General features: G+C 36.8%; 1 protein-coding gene across 1 annotated transcript in view; it reads left to right on the top strand.

Moving 5' to 3' along the window:
* The first annotated feature begins 8153 nt into the window (after nucleotides 1-8153).
* The window catches only part of hs3st4 (heparan sulfate (glucosamine) 3-O-sulfotransferase 4), an 85292-nt gene continuing 75026 nt past the window's right edge, over nucleotides 8154-18419 (top strand). The window contains exon 1 of the mRNA XM_052550708.1: nucleotides 8154-9274. Within this exon, the coding sequence (XP_052406668.1) occupies nucleotides 8658-9274 (617 nt within the window). The 5' untranslated portion in view covers nucleotides 8154-8657. The remainder of the gene's footprint in view (nucleotides 9275-18419) is intronic.

Raw genomic sequence — 18419 nt, 5'->3', positions numbered from 1 at the left:
ACTAATTGGCGTTCTCCGGAGATTTAAGGGGATAGTTCAGACGAAAATGGAAATTCTGTCATCATTAACTCGCTCTCATGTCATTCCAAATTTGTATGATTTTCTGTCTTCTGCTTGACTTACTTTAGCTCTATTGAGGCTATGGTTTTCCTGTAGGACGTTAGTGAAATTTGATCTTTAATCTCAGCTGAACCTCCCAAGTCTGTGTTTTTCTCACACAACATCTGTAAAACCTGTGATTGCTTATACTGTATTATCCCATTGCTTCTCCTCGTGTGTTTTTTTTTTTGGCTAACCTGAGCTACCATTTGCACACTACATACGCTAAACTTATCAAAATTTTAGTGGCATCTGTGGAAAACTGTGGCAAATAAAATAAAATGAATGTGAAGAGAGCCAAAAATAATGAGAGAACTTCTTAGACTGGCCATTCAAATGGATTATCCGCATCAAGTAAGATAACATGTCTAGATTTCTCTGTTCAGTTTTGTGAGTTTAATATAAGCCACTGCTTCAAACTTATTAGGTTTATTTAAATAAGGTTGTTATAATTAAAATCATTACAAATATGTATGTATGATGCATGCAAGAACAGCACACAGCCTTCTGTAATGCCCACATTTTGAAAACACACACTCCCAACTCTTTAATAAACACACCATTTCCAAATTGGTATAAAATCCCTGGCGCTAGGTGATGATAACACAAATGTCATTTAGGAAACTAGTCTCAATCCAATTATGGTTAGTGCTTTATATGTTTTTTGTCGATGCATCTTCTTCTGCAACGCTAACTGGCATGAGTTTATGATGAATTTTGCTAAACTATCTTTAAGCACTTTATCAGGTAGAGCTAATCTATCTCTTTTGCCCTTCAGTTATGGTTTACTGTCCACGGGACTGGACACGAGTGCCTCCAATAATCTCTTAATTAGGCGATGATGGACTATTCATTTAATATGCAAAGCTGCAGAACTCACTTTTCACTGAGCAAAGCCCCCTTTTCTGTGGCAGCCGAGCCAACGCTAATGATCTCAGCAAGTGGCAGCAATCTACTGTGGGGCTACATTAATCTTGTGGGTGATCTGTTTGATAAATGACCCTAGACTAGAAGTCTTAGCAGATTCCACCCTAATTATGCTGAGGGTGCTCCACCTGGGAGGTGCTCGGGTGTCTTTGCAGACTCAGGGATGTGTCGATGCTCTACAGGTGACTCTAGACATTGCTCCAGTGTAAATCCGGTGGACCCTTTGGAGAGATGACTTCACATGTCCTGGGGCTACCGGCCAGAGGTGAAGATGATGTATAGGACCCGTTCCTCCAAGTTGCAAAAGCGTAAAATCATCCATTTGTGGAACGTCATTAAAGGCTTTAGAACTATTACAAGCTGTTCTGATATTTTTTAAATTATTTGAGAGATCTTCCACTGCCGGATTGCTTCCAGGGTGTTTTGCCATTCCACTGGCATTCAATTACTTCTCTGTGTTGCTCTGAGTTATGTTTGAAGATCGAATGCTCAGCAGGGAAAGTGTTGCATCAGCTGAAGATCTGGAAAAATAAATAATTTACCAATGTTCTCTTGAGAGGCACAGGAGAAGACATCATAGAAGAAGAAGTAGATTATTGTTCTCCAAATTAGTCAGAAAATACAAATATAAATAATAATAACTTTTAAAAAATATCTTACAAGATTTAGAGGTTTAGATTTAGTGCAGCTAAAAAAATAATCTTAAGTCACTCACCCATTTTTGTATGTTTTAGTTTGTAAGACTCTCGTTCTCAAAGATCTTTGCTTTGTTTGAGTAGAGTTTTGTTATGTAGTTCAGTTGCTAAATTAAAATGGGGGGGGGGGTCATGTTAAGTCATATATATACTACTTTACTGAAGAAATCATAACACACACAAAAAATAAAAAAAATAAAAAAATCATTTTAAAATTGAATTTAGTCATCCCAGCTCTATAATATTTGCTAAAGATCACATTTAATAATAATGTTTGTGTACATAAAAATTTAACAAATCCTTTGAAAAGTGAATTTAAACATCACAACTTTAGAATTCAACGACTGAAAAACAGAAAAAGAGTATGTCACTTGTTGTTCAGTTTGGACTTTGTTTTCCTCATGCACTGTTCCCCTTCACTGATATAATTGTGTCATTTTATTCAGGTTCATGTTGTTAAGTATCTTTGTTTGGTTTGTGGATTTAAGTTCCTTTGTGTTCAGTGCTAGTTTGTCCGGTCACATCAACATCAGCTTCTGCATTTATTCTGCCCTGTGTGTTGGATCACCCTTGTTGGATTACCTGTGTGTCAGATTAAAACTTTAGAAACCTTCTTCATCTTCATGTGTTTATTGTTAGAAGTGTAGCTATGACAGATTGCATTTATTATTGGTGTGTTATTAGTGTATTTAGAAATTATCTCTATTAAGTGTTAAATGACATCCACTATCAACCACTATATATCATATATCAGGCAATAGTCATATATTTTTTTTTTAATAATAATAATAAACCTATTGTCCAATAACTGATGTCGGACTGATACTGTGCATCATTAATTAGAATTTGTATAACCTTGACTGCTATTGTTGAGCTGTAAATGCAATCTTAAGACTGTATTGCCCCTTTTTGAGTAGATTCTTGTCAAATCAACTAAGTATTCTGAGTATTTTTTAAAGATATAGAAGATAATACTATAGTGCAGTGAGAAATGCTGCTATCTTAAAACAGTCACTGTAAGGTCTTTACCCTGCAAATGAACACAATAGTCTTATTAACAGTAGTTCCTGAGTGTTTCATTGCAATTCCGTCCTGCTGTACAGGAATCTGAAGGACCTGCAGGAGAACCTTAATGAGAAGAAAAGCCTTCATAAGAGGGCTGATGTCTCCAGGGCAAACCACGGCCTAGTGGATGTCCGCAGGGAAATTCTTTGACCTCTAGTTTCTAGTAGCGAGATGCGAGACTCCCCATGGCCCCTGATGGTTATCCAGCCCGTTCTCTGCGGTTTGCCGTGCTCTTTCTCTCCAGAGCTCATGACCCCTTCAGAAGTCGTTTTGATTCTCCTTCCCAGCAACCTGTCCTCTGTGACTTTTTATATCAGCTCTGATTTGTCTTCTCTCATTACCTTTCGGAGTAATGACATTAGGATCAATAGGCTTTTACTCTTCCAATTTCTATCATGCCCAAATTATGATCATCTATTTTATGTTTCATAGAATGCAATTATGCTTTTTGGAAATGTTTCATTTGTTTGTTTTCTTGTTGATTACACAGACGCTGTTGACAATATTACATATTCAATCTCCCGGCAGTCAACCAAATTCGTGTGTTGTTAAGCCCTTCAAACAGCACCGGTGCATTGCTACTATTGGATGGATGATTTAATTGCATTCACATACAATAAAGTTAGGATCTAAAAGGTCAGCAGGAAATACTGCAAAGCCCAAAGGAGCATTAAAACCAAAAAAATAAATAAATAAAGAGGCTAGTGGATTTAATACACATCCATCACTTTTTTATCATCTAATTAGTCCTCTGCATGGCAGGCTGTTCAACATGGGAGGAAACATTGGAATTGATTCGATAAAGGCCTGGTATCTATCATTTCATTTGTGCATTGACAGACTGCTTGACCATATCTGACTTTGTCTTTATAGTGTCAGCAAAGCACTCCTGCTTGTTGCACTATTGCCTTACAAAATTGTTATCATCCCCATGATGTCACAGGAATAACAGTTTCCTGTATAGGGCATCAGTTGTGACCCAGCACATTTTTATCAGCCTAATGCAGTACACACGACTAAAATCAACCAGAGAGCATCATTTCACATTCAGGATTGTGGCATATTCATAGAAGGGATGTTGTAACTGTGTAAAATTTCTGACATTTCTACATTTAAGTGCTGTATTTGAATGACTGCACGTGTTCTTCTGTGGACAAGATGATTCTTCCCCTTAAACTGTACTCTACTGTATTATATTAATTTGTATCTTCTGTCATCTCAGGACCAAAATAAAAATGGAGGCTGGAATTATTTTGTTCTGTTTCCATAGGTGCAGTGAAATTGATTGGAGCTATCGGCTGATCATCAGTTTATGCCGTAGGCCGAATAGAACTTCCATGTGCATGGAATTGTATTTATTTTATTTTTTTTATCATTTATTTATTTTTGTGTGCCTCAGAGGTTGCCATTTTCTCTCTCACTTAGACAGTGAAAGCATCTCTGCTTTTGCCTTGGGCCCACGGCTTGGTGAGCATGTAATTTTTCCTTTCTTCTTCTTCTTCTTTTTGGTTTTCATTGGGGGGGAAGGACATGTTCAAGTATGGTCAAGTAGTAAGAATGCCCAAAACAGAAGGCAATGGATAGAGAAGAAATCGTCACCTTGGAATTATAAGGTTCTATCTGCGTTCTGAGCAGTTTTGAGATATTGAGCTTCAAAGTTTTTGTGTTCCATAAACTTCTGTTGATAGAACCTTTTTGTTTTTTCAATAAAAAATCCCAAAATGTATACAACATTTTTTTTTAAATTAACATTTGATATTATTACCTATTGTTAGTATCTGTCTGCGTATTTATATTTAGCCATATTGTCTGTTCAGTTTCTTATCTAGGGTAACAATAACATCAGGGCTGGGTGGAAATGTAGTTCAAATGTTTAAGCATGCTATATTTATTACATTTATTTTTATTTATTTGTTTTCCTATAAATGCCTCTAAGCACCATATGCCTTAAATAAATGTGTGAACAGTGTGACTTGTGTAGGTTTATAAAATCAAAGAACCCAAAAGAAAGCGATGTGAACAAATCTTTACCTGTATGTAAAAGGCACTAAAAAGCAAAACTATTAATTATTAGAGCAAATATTGCATTGTATATTGTGGCACTGGAGTAATAGCTAAAATACTACTTACAAATATCATTTCTATTGGACATCATATTTATCTCTGTTATGTTATTTGTAAAAATCCATGCTAGGTAACACTTTATAATAACTGCATGCCATTAATCATTAGTTAAGCATTAGGAAACAGTTAATTCATCATTTATAAATCATTAATAGACATTTATAAGCTATTTATAAATACAGATATAAATGCTTTATACCTGAATTAAAAGCATATCTATAATGTATTTAATAATTGTTTTTTCATACTTTATTAATGATCAATTTATCATTTATAGATTAAGTATAGCATTATTTACACACCAGTTATTAAGGAGTTGTCAGTGGTTCATAAGATCACTTAGAAATTGTAAGTAAATGATTAATAAACTATTTAAATGTGCATTAATACATCTTTTTATTCAGACATATAGTAATAGTTACTTATAGTGTTAATAAATGGTTTATTAACATGTATTTCTACTGTAATTCAGGTAGTTATAAAACAGTAGTAGTTGTAGTTGTTAGTTAACCATTTTTGTGAGCTCATCTAAAGTGAGGACTATTTATGCCTTGTAAAGCTTTTACAAATGAGATTTAAAGGCTGTTAATATTTCTATGTTCTGTATCACTGTGTTGTGTTTGTTTCTGTTTTTTGTTTAGAAGATAACTGAGCCTTTAAATATCCTTTATAAATGCTTTACAAGGCATAACTAGTCCTCACTTTAGATGAGCTCACATAAATAGTTAACTGACCACTACTAAATGCTTTATAACTACCTGAATTTACTACATTTCTTGTGATCTTATGAATCACTGGCAACTCCTAAATAACTGGTTTGTAAATAATGCTATACTTCATTGAGAAATGATAAATTGGTCATGAATAAAGTATGAAATTACACATTATAGATATGCTTTTAAATCAAGAATAAAGCATTTATATCTGTATTTATAAACGGATTATTACTGTCTATTAATGCTTTACAAATTATGAATTATCTGTTTACTAATGCTTAATTAATGATTAATAGTGTGCAGTTATTATAAAGTGTTACCCCATGCGATGCAGTCTTAAGTCTTAATGTTTATGTAGGCTATTAGACCAAATTACCTTTTTCGTCACTTGCCACTCACAGCTCAGACAATTATATGACTGTTTCAAGCATTTTTGGCGAATTTCACAGGATTTCCCTTTGTACTGTATGCCAGAAGCTTAGAGTCCAACTGCCAGCCAATCTTTTAAATAGCCATGGATATTTAAAGATGTGTTTTCCTGTATTGTGAACTCTACATTGCATTTTCTAATAGCTTCTAGGCAGGTGATATCTTTAAAAGGACTTAAAAAAAATACATTCATCCAAAATTTTGATCAAAGAATTGTGTCTCCTAAAGTGTGTGGTGCTGAATATCCAGTGAGCATTTGTACCTAAGTTTGAGAGGTCATTTAAACATTGAGAGTGAGAACAGCAACACTGCCACATCTAGATAGGTGGGTGCCCTATATGTGGGAAGAGGAGCTAGCTGCAGCAAAAGCCAGCACAACACAAGTGTAGGTGTTTCTGACAGTGTAGGTGCTGTAATTAAAGTAAAGTTTAGTATATTTGAGGAGTTTCAGTGCTGGCATGTGTCAGTTATAGAATAAACACACTTGATGTCAAAATGCATAATCTGTTTTTTTTTTGTGTGTGTGTGTGTGTGTGTGTGTTTTTTCATGATATACAATTTCTTTAAACAAAACATGTTACTGAACAACCAGTAAATCATTAATACATATATATATATATACACACACACACACACACACACACACACACAAGCAGCTTACAGCAGTGACTCAAATTTATCAGGAAAACAGAATGCTGACTTTTAACAGATGCTCTGAGCTGGAAGCTGTAGAACTTGAGGGAGATGATGAATGGAGTGATCTAAAGGAAGGGGACACATCGTTCAGCACAGAAGTCATATGTTTATTTCACTAAAAGACATACGTCTAATCCTTGGATCATATTCAAAGAAAAAGGTCCATCACCTGTGATAATAAATGAATAAAATGAAGATAAAGAAATTCACAAATACAGAAAATTCCACAAGAACATTGCTGAACTCCAGAAATGTGTGCTTCCACCCATTCTGTCATCCTGAACTCCATGTTTCACTCCTGAAATCCATGCATTAATGTGCTGTAATGTGCATTAAGGTACATGTCATGAAGGATCATCACACTTTACTCAGGCCAGTAGAGAGCAGACATGAGCTGCTCTGTATAGACCAAAGTTAGTGCTTTTGCAATAAAAATGGAGTCATAACAATATAAATGTGAGATCAGATATAATAAAAGGAAGACATATATTCATATAGTGAGCTGCTGTAATATTCCTCGTATCAGTACTGCCTTCACTGGAGCTGGTACTGCAGGATTTGCAGGTTAAATGAGTGTGACAAACACCCACCACACTGTAAAAAAAATGATTATGTTGTAAACATATACTGTAAATAAAACAAAGATTATTTGGGTGTTTTACAAGAAAACAATGTTTAATTCAATTTATCACTTGCTGTTCTTTTGTAATTATTTGAGCCTTTTTTTCTTAAATCTATTTTTTTCATTGCACCCCCACATTCCTGCATTTGATACATTCAAATCCATTTTCTTGATCAGAAAATCTTTTCTTAATTAGAAAATTTGATTTGACATACAATTAAATAGGGTTTAGTGCATTTAGTCCATAAAGGTTTATTTATACCATTAATACAATAAATATCATGTTTACTATAAATATATATCGCTTTATGCAAATGAAACTATTTTGTATTCGGTTGTTTTGTAACATTAGAAGAGTTGAATGATATAATAAATTAAATATCAATATTATAAATCAATATAAATATTAATCTGTTAGTTTCAAATATTTTATTATGAAATAAAGCACATTCTTTTGTATTTTGATAGGACCATATGAATGTATTTTTGTTTCAACTGTAATAATTACAAGCGTGTCTAATGTTTTCCTCCTCAGTCGTCTTGTAGAAAGCGGTTGGCGCAGCACCAGTTTCTTACTGTAGTATTATTCTGGTTTTTGGATGAGCCCAAGGCTGATGCGCGCATCACGTCTACCAATCAACACGAGGCGTTAAGACTGCGCGCTGCACTCTCAGCCACTGAGAGCAGTCAATTAATATTTATGGCGAGGCTGCTCACTCTCCAGCGCTCAAAGTTAGTGGATTAGCAGTGGGAGGATGACTGCGTGATACAACATCAGCACCTCGTTTGGATTAAGATCCAGCGTTTGCGCCAATTGCCACTTGAAATCAGCTGTGTGAAGGACAGCGGTGTCAAAACCGCACTCCAGAAGCGGTATCGGGGGAAGACGTGCCCTGCACATCACTTCAGAGACTTTGCTATCTCTTGGCCCCTTTTCTTCTAAGATGACAAGACTTCCATCAGCAGCAGCATCACCCTCAGTCCAAGCGGGCTGCTCGTTTGGAAGGACGCCCGACCGCAGCCGTTCTCATCTGCAAGTTCGATCCGATCAATTGTGACAAAGGCTGTCAGCGTCGGAATAAGAAATCGATACTCAAGACGTTCTTCTGGAATTTTAACGCTCCGTTTTCCTCAAGTGAAGCGCGCGTGGAGTGCGCGGGGCTCCTCGCACTTTCAGATGTTTGCGGTGTTGATGGTGACGGATTATTGTTGTTGAGTGTCCATGCGAGACTTGGGGTGAAAACATGTCTGGCCACTTCTCTGAGAGGGTCGCTGCTATCAGAGATGGCATTTTGGTCCAGCACTTCGGTTTTTACTTCTAAAGTGCCCCGGAAGATCTTATTCATGTTCACCCTTTCTCTTTCTGTCACATATCTGTTCTATAGCTTGATGAGCTGTTACAACTCCTTCCAGTTCCAGGAGAACTACGTTTATCAGGGGAGGCTAGTGACAGAGGAAACAACTTTTGTTACACTGAGGGAAAAACTTTACTCCTCCTCTTCCCAGGTCTACCTCGACGAGGAGTTCATCGATAGAACGTCTACAGAGCAAACTATCGCTGTCTCGAGTGTTAGAAATAGCGTGGGGATCGACACGAGGACGGCGGGATGGGCGCGAGCTCAGGCGGCTACAACCAGCAGCATGATGTCGCGCGCCGCCGCTGCTGCTGGAGAGCACGAGCACCCGGAATTCAGCACCACGGACAGCGAGCTTCGGAGAGCGGTGAACTGCACCTCGGATTACGGGGTTAAAAAATTGCCCCAAGCCATTATAATCGGAGTGAAGAAAGGGGGGACAAGGGCTCTGCTGGAAGCTTTGCGGGTTCATCCTGATGTTCGAGCCGTTGGGAATGAGCCGCACTTCTTTGACAGGAACTACGAGAGGGGGCTGGACTGGTACAGGTGCGCCCTTCAGGTTTCTCTGTTGTGTTGTTAAATGACAGATAACGATGTCTGTGATCATGATAACAATCTAGTTTAAAGTTAATGGAAATCACATTTCTTTCCTGATTTTAGTTTAACATGCTTTTGAAAAAGTTAAGTTTTTTTTTCAAAACAGTTGATTTATTTGTTATATTATTTATTTAATAATTATTATTATTAATTTGCAAACAACACACACACATGACAACAAAATGACTTGCTTCTCGACTGATTTTTTTTTTTTATGGGGTAATTTTTGTAATACTTTTATTACATTATTATTTTTAGTTGCTAATTTATTCGTAAATAATAGTGAAATATTATGCCAAACTACTGATGCAAAAAGTAATAATTTAATCTGAAATTAAAAAAGCAATTTTTTTATAATTTGATAGATCTGGGCAGAGCATATGGTCAATGAGCTTGTTATTTACCCGTATATCAGCCAAACAATCATATATATATATATATATATATATATATATATATATATATATATATATATATATATATATATATATATATATACCATTATTGAATTTTTCAAAATGGTCAAGTAATTCTGAAGAACACTAGTTTAGTACAAATGTCTTATTATTTATACCAATGATCAAAGCTTTTGAAGACTTAAGAATGTACATGTTATATACATCTTAGGTACAAGTTTAGTACAATCGTAAAATAAGAAATAGTATACATCTTTATTTGACAAAAAAAATATTTTGATCAGGGCTGATCGGAATTAAATGCTACTTCTGTAGGCCTACGTACTGCTTTTGAGTATGTCTACACTCAATATAGTCTTGGTCATCTGCTTTTGTCTCCCATTTCGTAGTTGAGAGATGCTTTAGTCAGTCAGTTAGTCAGTAAACTATACATATGTGATGATTCAAAAGCAACCCTAGCCTCTGGCTGCAGTAGATACTTTTGTCCAGCTTCAACATAATTACTACAGCAGCATGACTGTTTCATTTCACGCCGAATGCATGTTCGAAATCACTTCTCAGTAGAGCCAGGTGCAGTGAATGTTCTGTTGAGCTCTTTCAGCACGCCTGGGCTCCGGACTCCCAGGTGTGCTCAAATCCTGAGGTGCTTACTCAGGTGTATGTATACTTTCACATACACATCCTTAACATGCTTTGACTCATCGGTCTGCGATATTTCCTAGTTTACTATTTTCCTAGTTTATCTCTCCACTCTATTTACAATCAGAACCAGTGCAGGCAGGTTATTACAGTCAGGCTGTTTTTCTTTGGAGTGCTTTTCTACATAGACCTAACATCATTCAGCCGAGCAGTTGCCTATGGTAAGAAGAAGCTGTACAAATAGCGTCTGAAGGGTAGAGAGTGAATGAGCATTAAGCCATGCTGCGGCGTGTGCTGGATCCGCTTGGATCTGCTAGCCTTGGGCTGTGACTCAGAGCTTTGAGGCCAGGCAACATCTGCCGCAATTCACTTCAGAGCGAGCAGAACTCGTAACATTCATTCATTTGCCTGGCTGTTAATGCGAGCTGTTTCATTACAGTCGTTGTGTGGGACTCATTAGACCGGGGGATGACAAGCTTATATAAATAACACGTAAGAGTGCTTGTGTGTTTTAGAAAATCCCTTAAGCTGCCTTAAATTTGTTTCTACATGCGATTGGAACATGACATGTAGCTTGGACGAATATCAAATATGTAATGGCCTACCATACTCACCAAATGAAACAACATTACATGTGCAATAAATATCTGGCTATATGTGCAATTAGTCAAAGTGCCAACTGAGGGGTTAAATGTAGCTAAAAAATATATATAACTAATTGCTAATAAACTGTATTTAAACAAAATGTTATTTGACAAGATATTAAATGGACCTTGAATGTGATGATATTAAATTGACTTTGAATTTGATGACATGAAACATCACAACATGCATGCAACATTTGTGTTTTAATATTGGCTTTTAAGACCGAAATCTCACCAAATGCTTGCAAGATGATTTGCATTTGCAGAAGTGGCTCATTGCACACTTAGCTGTGGCTGTAAAGCTTAAACATGTGAAATGTGTAGTTCATTAAGGTAAAGAATTATTATAGTAAATAATTCAATTTATTCACCCTCCTGTCATTTGCAAAACAGTATGACTTTCTTTGTTCCTTGGAACACAAGAAGATATTTTGAAAATGTGAATGTGCTCTGTTTCTGCCTATATACTGTGGAAAAAAATAAAAATTTCACAAATAATTATAAAGAAACAGCAAGTAACACATTGAATTACATGTGAAATTTTAAAGTAGAAAGACAATAGTTTTATTTACTGCATTTTTGTTTACCAAACATTGTTGGTTCTCGTAAATTGTTATACAATGTACATTGAAACTCAATGTTGTTTGACCCATTGACTTTGCAAGGACAGAACAGTTATCTTCTTTTATATTCCACAGAAGAAAGAAAGTCATACAGGTTAGGAACAACATGGAAAGTGAGTCAGTTGTGATGTTAAGCTGGTCTGTCCCCTTTAATATGCATAAGAAGGCATCTTGGTTTACAAATATTCTTTATGCAAAGATGCAGAGACAAGCCAGTTTTACATTTTAAAGCCTTCATGAATAAATATCCAGCGGTAAAGGCTTTTTGGACTTCATTTGCTTGGCATATATATATATCAAGAGAAGTTAAGTAGTCTTTTCAGTCTTGAAATGTGATGGTGCTCCTTCTTCTAAAGCCTGATGCTCTGTTTAAAAGGCTTGTCAGGGAGGACTGGATGCTCTGTTAAACTCCTGTCTGCTTTTAAAAGAAGCCTCACTTTGACTGAGTGGGTAATGCATTCCCTCTGTCGAATAATAATAGCTTGGCATCATTAGACTAATTGCGCCACTGTTGGGTTTCACTCTTAGATTAAAGGAGTGCAGGAAGGTAAAAAGGAGAGTGTTAAAGCTGAAGTGTGTAATTTTTGCAGTGTTAAAAGCCTCAATATGCAGAGACAACTTTTAAGTAAGCCATTTGTAGGGCAAAACATTGCTATTTTTGAGCATTCCAAATCCCAGTTAGTGCAGGGTGATAATATAGTTTATATTTTGCAAAGTTACAAGAATCAAATATGCTATATAATGTGTGTTACAGTATGTGGTTATTATGTTTTGCAAAAAAAAAAAAAAATGTGTGTGTGTATATATAAGAGGACATTCGCAACATTTGACAGGTTTCTCTGATCTGTTATTCATTCTATTCAATAGCCCCCACACAATATTCAGAGCTGGTGATCCTTCAGCTATTTGACCTGACAAGAGTTTTTTTTCCATCTTTTTGTCCAGTTGCAAACCTGTAAAAGAGGTGGCCTTTCAAGAGATAGCAAAGATCAGCATTGCACAAAGTTATCTTCCGTTTTGTTGGAAATAAAATATATTCTGATCGGTGAGAGTTATTCACTGCTGAAGCCCACGCATTGTTCTAGTTATAAAAAGTCAGATCTACTAGAATTTAGCATTTGAACACTCGGGTTCAGACGTTAGTTGATCATGTCTATAGTTAATGTAGCTCATCACTTTTCTTTTCTTCACTTCACCTTTTGGTTTCTCTGATAGAACACCTGTGTGAACCTATTGAGAATTGACAGGTTCCCTGACACCGTTAAAAATAGCTTTAAAAAAGTTATCTGTGAGAAAAGCCCCAGCGCTATTTGATTGCAGATGTCACTTGCTTTGACTTGTAATGCGATGAAAAACAGACATTTTTAAGTGTGGCTTAATAGTCCTAATACTTTAAGGGCCACTGGGTATAGCACATCATTTGCAAGTTTCTGAGGAGTATGAACAGCATGCAGCATTGATTCTTTCCTGTCATAAGCAGTGACACAAGCCTCTGACAGACTCTGACAGATCCATTGGTGAGCGATGCAGGACAGAACCCAAACCCTCTATTTATCCCTTGTTTACCTTGTCTCAACATGCCACGCTGCAGTTCAACCCGACTCTCGCCTCCTGACTGCTGGCTCAAAGCTGTGAGAGGAGGTGGGCCGCTTCCAAGCTCAAGCAGGATACCATCTCTCTACATATAGCCTAGCCCCTGCACCTCCCTGGGATGCCCCAATCTGCCTGCTCCCGATAAGCTTCTGCCAAGGCATGCAAGGACGGCAGTCATGGAATTAAACTTTTAATTAGCAGCATGCCCCTGTGCCTGTGGAGAGTGAGTGGACCGCTGCAGTCAGGTCTGTCTTGATCCCCTATTTCCACTTAATTAAATTCACCAGCACAAGTGAGCCCAGTGACTACAGGAAATTCTGTTCTGGCACTTCACGTTTATCGCCCTTCAAGTCGTCTTTTGGCTAGACGCGAACATTGTGCCATTCCATACAGCTGCCGAAATTCCTGCACTGTTGATGGTTGAAAATTGCAAATGTACTTGTGCTATTATTTGTTTTGACATATTGATGATATGTAGGCATCTTCCGGGATCCAGCTTTCTGGGTTGCATGAAGAGGCACGCGCATATTGTTTGGTCCTCCGGAAACAATTCTAGACAGCAGTCTTGACAGTTCAATTAAAGTCAAAGAGCATTAAGGTGTAAGTATTCACATGGTGCCGCAGTCTATGAGAAAGGTTCTCTGTGGCCTAAAGAATCAAGGTGAAATGTGAGCTCATTTTGTGGAATTTACTCAGAGGTCGGCCTTCGGGGTTATTCGAGTTCATTTCTTTTGCGGCACCAGAGCTGTACATGGAATCACAGCGTTTTATCTTTGAGGGCTGAGAGAGGAAAATCCACCCTCCGTCAAGATTCTGCAGTACATCTTTTCTTACTCAACCCTCAACGCCTCGCTCTTTCTGACAGACATCCTTGCTGCCTGCTGGGCTGAATCCTGCTAGAAAGTTTCTGAAGAGATGATCTTCAGCCAATTCCACAAGTATAATCTAGTTATGCTAAGAATCTAATTTGTCAATTTAATTTGCAGCCATTCAAATATTGGCATCTTTGCAGAATCTGCCATTAACACACAGATTATGATCACTTTGTGTCTGTGCATGAGAAACTAAACCTTGTCCTTGTTGCAAAGCAAATATGGAGGCTGGTTAAGCTTTGATTCTTTTTTTTCTTTTTTTTAGCCCCACATTGTCAGCCACTGCCTCGAGTATTAAATTGTTTATTTTGAGCCTAAAATAAAGAGTAAACTTAAGTCATTTCAGCTTAAAAGAATTCTTCCAGGGATTATTTACTTTACACAGATTTGCCATGATGTGTTTCCAGTCAAAAGGAACAATGATTTCATTCGACAAAGAGCTGGTTTACAGTCATCTTAAAATCTCTCTGAATAAGAATTCCCTAGGACAAATAGGCATGTCAATCATACTTGACAAGATTCCAATTTTCTCCCTGCATTTCCTGCTGCACCTTTTTTTTGCATATTGAGCAAGTACTACAGGCTCAAGATAGACCCCAAAACAAGCTAATGCAGTTCAAACAGGAACTTTGACATACTGAAGTCACGCAGTGAGGGCAAATATTCGGCTTCCAGCGTGTCTCACGGCTGCTCCTCTGACCTGACATTTATCATAGCAGAGCGTTACTTTTCCTCAGAGGAGCAGTGGGGATGAAAAAAAAAACCTCTGAATCCCTGCTAGGAATGTGACACATGGCTTCACCTGCATCTCTCTGTGACATCTGACAGAGAACACAGAAATCCTAATACACATATGGCTCTGACAGATAAAGGATTCTAGTTAAAGGAATAGTTTCCAACCAAAGTGAAACTTCTGTCATGGTTTTCTCACCTTCTTGTTGTTTTACATTTATATGCTGTTATTTTCCTGCAGGAATTTGGAAGAATTGCTATGCAGCTCTTGACACACAATAACAGATGTATAGTGACCACATCTGTCAACCTTAAATGGTTTGTTCACCCTGAAATGAAACACCGTTATGGCATCCCAAACCTTTTTGGAGTTTTGTTTATGTGTTAATTTGTTCATTGACAGACAAAGATAATATTTTTAATGAAATCTGAGATATTTCTATCCCTCCACTGTGCCTTCGTGTCAAATGCAAGAACAAACATTATTGGTTCTCATGCACCAGTCAAGCACATTTGTCCTTCTATTGATCATATTTGATAAGCTGTATTTGTATGTGCATTGATCAATGTTTGAATCTGAATAAAAGCATAAAATCTGCTCATTTTATAACGTAATTGTTTCCCTTCAGAAAACTTGTATTGAACAGCTTGATATGTATAGATTACTTTATGAACTTTTTAAACCATGACCGTTTTGGTGGAGAGGACAGATATTTCTCAGGATAAATAAAAATTTCTTCATTTGTGTTTCGATCACATGTTTTGAACATGGGTTATGGGTTTGGAACAACGTGAGGTTGATGTGTTTTTTTGTATGAAAAATAAAAAAAATTCAGATAAAATGCTAAACTTAATGGAGTCTTCAAGAAGCGAGGATAAGTTTGTTGTCCTCACGATTTTTTAAAAAAAAGAAAAAGAAGGTAGTATAGGGAAGTGGATGAAATTGACAATCGCGATTCTGGATTGTGGCGTTCGCTTGTATGGTGGCTCTGAACTGTCAAAACACCTCTCAAAATGCTTGCTACGGATGCCAAAAAAACTGAAAAAATTCTAACCCGATCTGAATTGTTTTATGACAGACAAATATTTCTGAGGCAATGTGTAAATTTGATTGACATAACATGAGGTTTATTTATTTCTTAACATGCGAAAAGATTGGACAAAATTGTCAGACTCAGCGTGCAATGGCCATAAATGTTAACAGAATTGTCATTTTAGGCTGAATTATCTCTTTTAAAAATTCAAAAGTGGCATTAATGTGGTACATGCAGCACATTTCCAAGTCTGTTCCTCAGAAAAGCTTATTATTTGGCTTCAAAAGACATGAAATAAGTTACACTGACTACTCTTACAATCCTTTGTGATGCCTTTTTTTGCATCTTTTTTGGTCTTGACAGCACTGGTTCACTGTGAACTTGTTCTCTGCAGATATTCTCTAAAAACTTGCTGCTCTAAACTTTTTGTGTCCCGTGGAAACAATAACACCATATGGTTTTGGACCAGCGAGAGAAATTTAAACAAAGTGTGACAAATTAAAAATTTTCAGCTGAACTATTCTTTTAACAGTTTACCAGGGGAATGACAAATTGCAAATTAAGGTTTTTCCCATTTTGCGAACAACCGAATGTGAAAAAACAAACAAGAAAGGCAGCTATTTAGCAACGCTGCTTGGTGAATGATCTGTGACATAGCTCACACCACCCGTCTCTTCAATAATATACACAGCTTAGAAGATTGTGACAGGCATAATTCAATTATGGTGGTGAGATGTGCTTACACTCCGTAGGTGTGAGCTAATTCCTCTTTTAACACCCCTGAGTCACTGTCACAAACAAAGACAAACACACTCAATGGCTTCCAGAAGCTTGTTTGCTGTGATTGTCCCATAACCTTTGAAGTTTCTCATTGCTTACTGTTGTTTATTTATTAATGCGCTTTTCCTTGCCTGGAACCACCATGAGGTATTCAGCTAGAATAATTTTAGCATAGTGTGAAGCAATGTAGGGACAGTATTTTGGAAGTGTAAACCGACTGCAACAGTTTCAACACACTGAGTTCTGGTGCTTAGATCCTGTTCTTATGTGACTTTGAATGTGTTTTTTGGTATTTTGCCTGTGCCATTGTCTATCGAGGTGTCAAGTTTCCCGCCATCAATTATATGCATACACCATTAATCAAACCCCACATGAGAATGTTGCGCAGTATCAGCTCAACTCACAATAGTTTTTATGCAGCAGCTGCCACATGTGCCAAGAGTCCTTTGAGATCTGGCCTGAGCTGATGAGATGAAAAAGGATGCTTTTGAGGATTATGTTAATTGCTAATTGGAGTTTCAGAAGGAGATTGTTTTCCTGGGGTAATTTGGATTGTTGGCATGTGAGATGTCAGTTTGGGCCATGTTTTGTTGACATGCTTTGTTTTTTTTCTGTGCCTGCCTATTAAAACTAAAAAAGATGTCAAGTTTTGCTTTCTATAATGCATTTAAACTACATTTAATTTTTGACAATGATTGTAACTTATGATGAACAGTAGTACGTTTACCTCCAGTGTTTTTTTTTTTTTTTTGCTCAAATATAAAATCATAAACAACTGTAGTGGTCTTCTCTGTCTTAAATAAAACTTAAAATGGTTGTTACACAGTCCCTTGTCGATGCTACATGTGCATTTTTCAGTTCATGCCCACCTCACCTCATGTATCTATTTACTATTTGTTGTCCATGTCTCCCTTTGCCTGGATTTACTTTTGTTTTGTTAGTTAATAAATGTTTTATGTTGCAATTTGATCCTATTTTCCATCTTTCCGAATCTGACAATTTATTCCGACTGACAGCTTGAACAGAAACATGCATTGTTTAATGAGATCATAGTATGTACAGTATGTCTTGAAAGTTTTCTATAGAATTGTTGCAGTTTTCCCACAGCAAAAGAATAGGATTTTTACTTCCAGAACCCAACTGTTGCACTATATTGCACCTCTCTGTGTTTGTGCTGTTTTTCAAGAATTCGAAGAAACTTTGTGTTAAAGTAAACCTTTTTGGTTACCTGCAGTGTTCAAAATAAGGTATAAAAATGAAGTATGCTGTTTTTATGAAGCGAATTCTGAAATTGAGAGAAACTTATTCAACTAGTTGAGGTACTTTAAATGGTCTTTGTTTGCCACTGAACCACTTTAAATCCTCTCCCAGCTTTAGTCACTTTTTCCTTCTTTTATCTCAAGTTAATACACATTTTCATGATTTTAAACAACAGACGGAATGATATAATGTGAAAGAAATTATGAAATAAGTCTCTCTCCCCTCAGACGTGCTGCTCAGGCTGCCAGCGTGTTGCCGGATTGGTGATCTCTACTCACTTACTCATTCCACACATTTTAACGTGTTTGCAGTGACGCAGACTCATTCTTCACAGCCATCCACCCCCATTTTTCCTCTCGCCTGTCTCTACATATTTGAGGGCACCTCAAGTATGATTTACTTTTTGGATACGTGTTCATTATTAACCTGGAAAACACAGTTGGAAATGTGTTAACACACATAGGTTTAGGTGATCATCCTGATTAACAATGAACCCAAATC

Source organism: Carassius gibelio, chromosome A3, assembly GCF_023724105.1.
Source record: "Carassius gibelio isolate Cgi1373 ecotype wild population from Czech Republic chromosome A3, carGib1.2-hapl.c, whole genome shotgun sequence".
Taxonomy (NCBI): Eukaryota; Metazoa; Chordata; class Actinopteri; order Cypriniformes; family Cyprinidae; genus Carassius; species Carassius gibelio.
The sequence above is the reverse complement of the archived record's forward strand: the minus strand, read 5'-3'. Positions and strand labels throughout refer to the sequence as shown.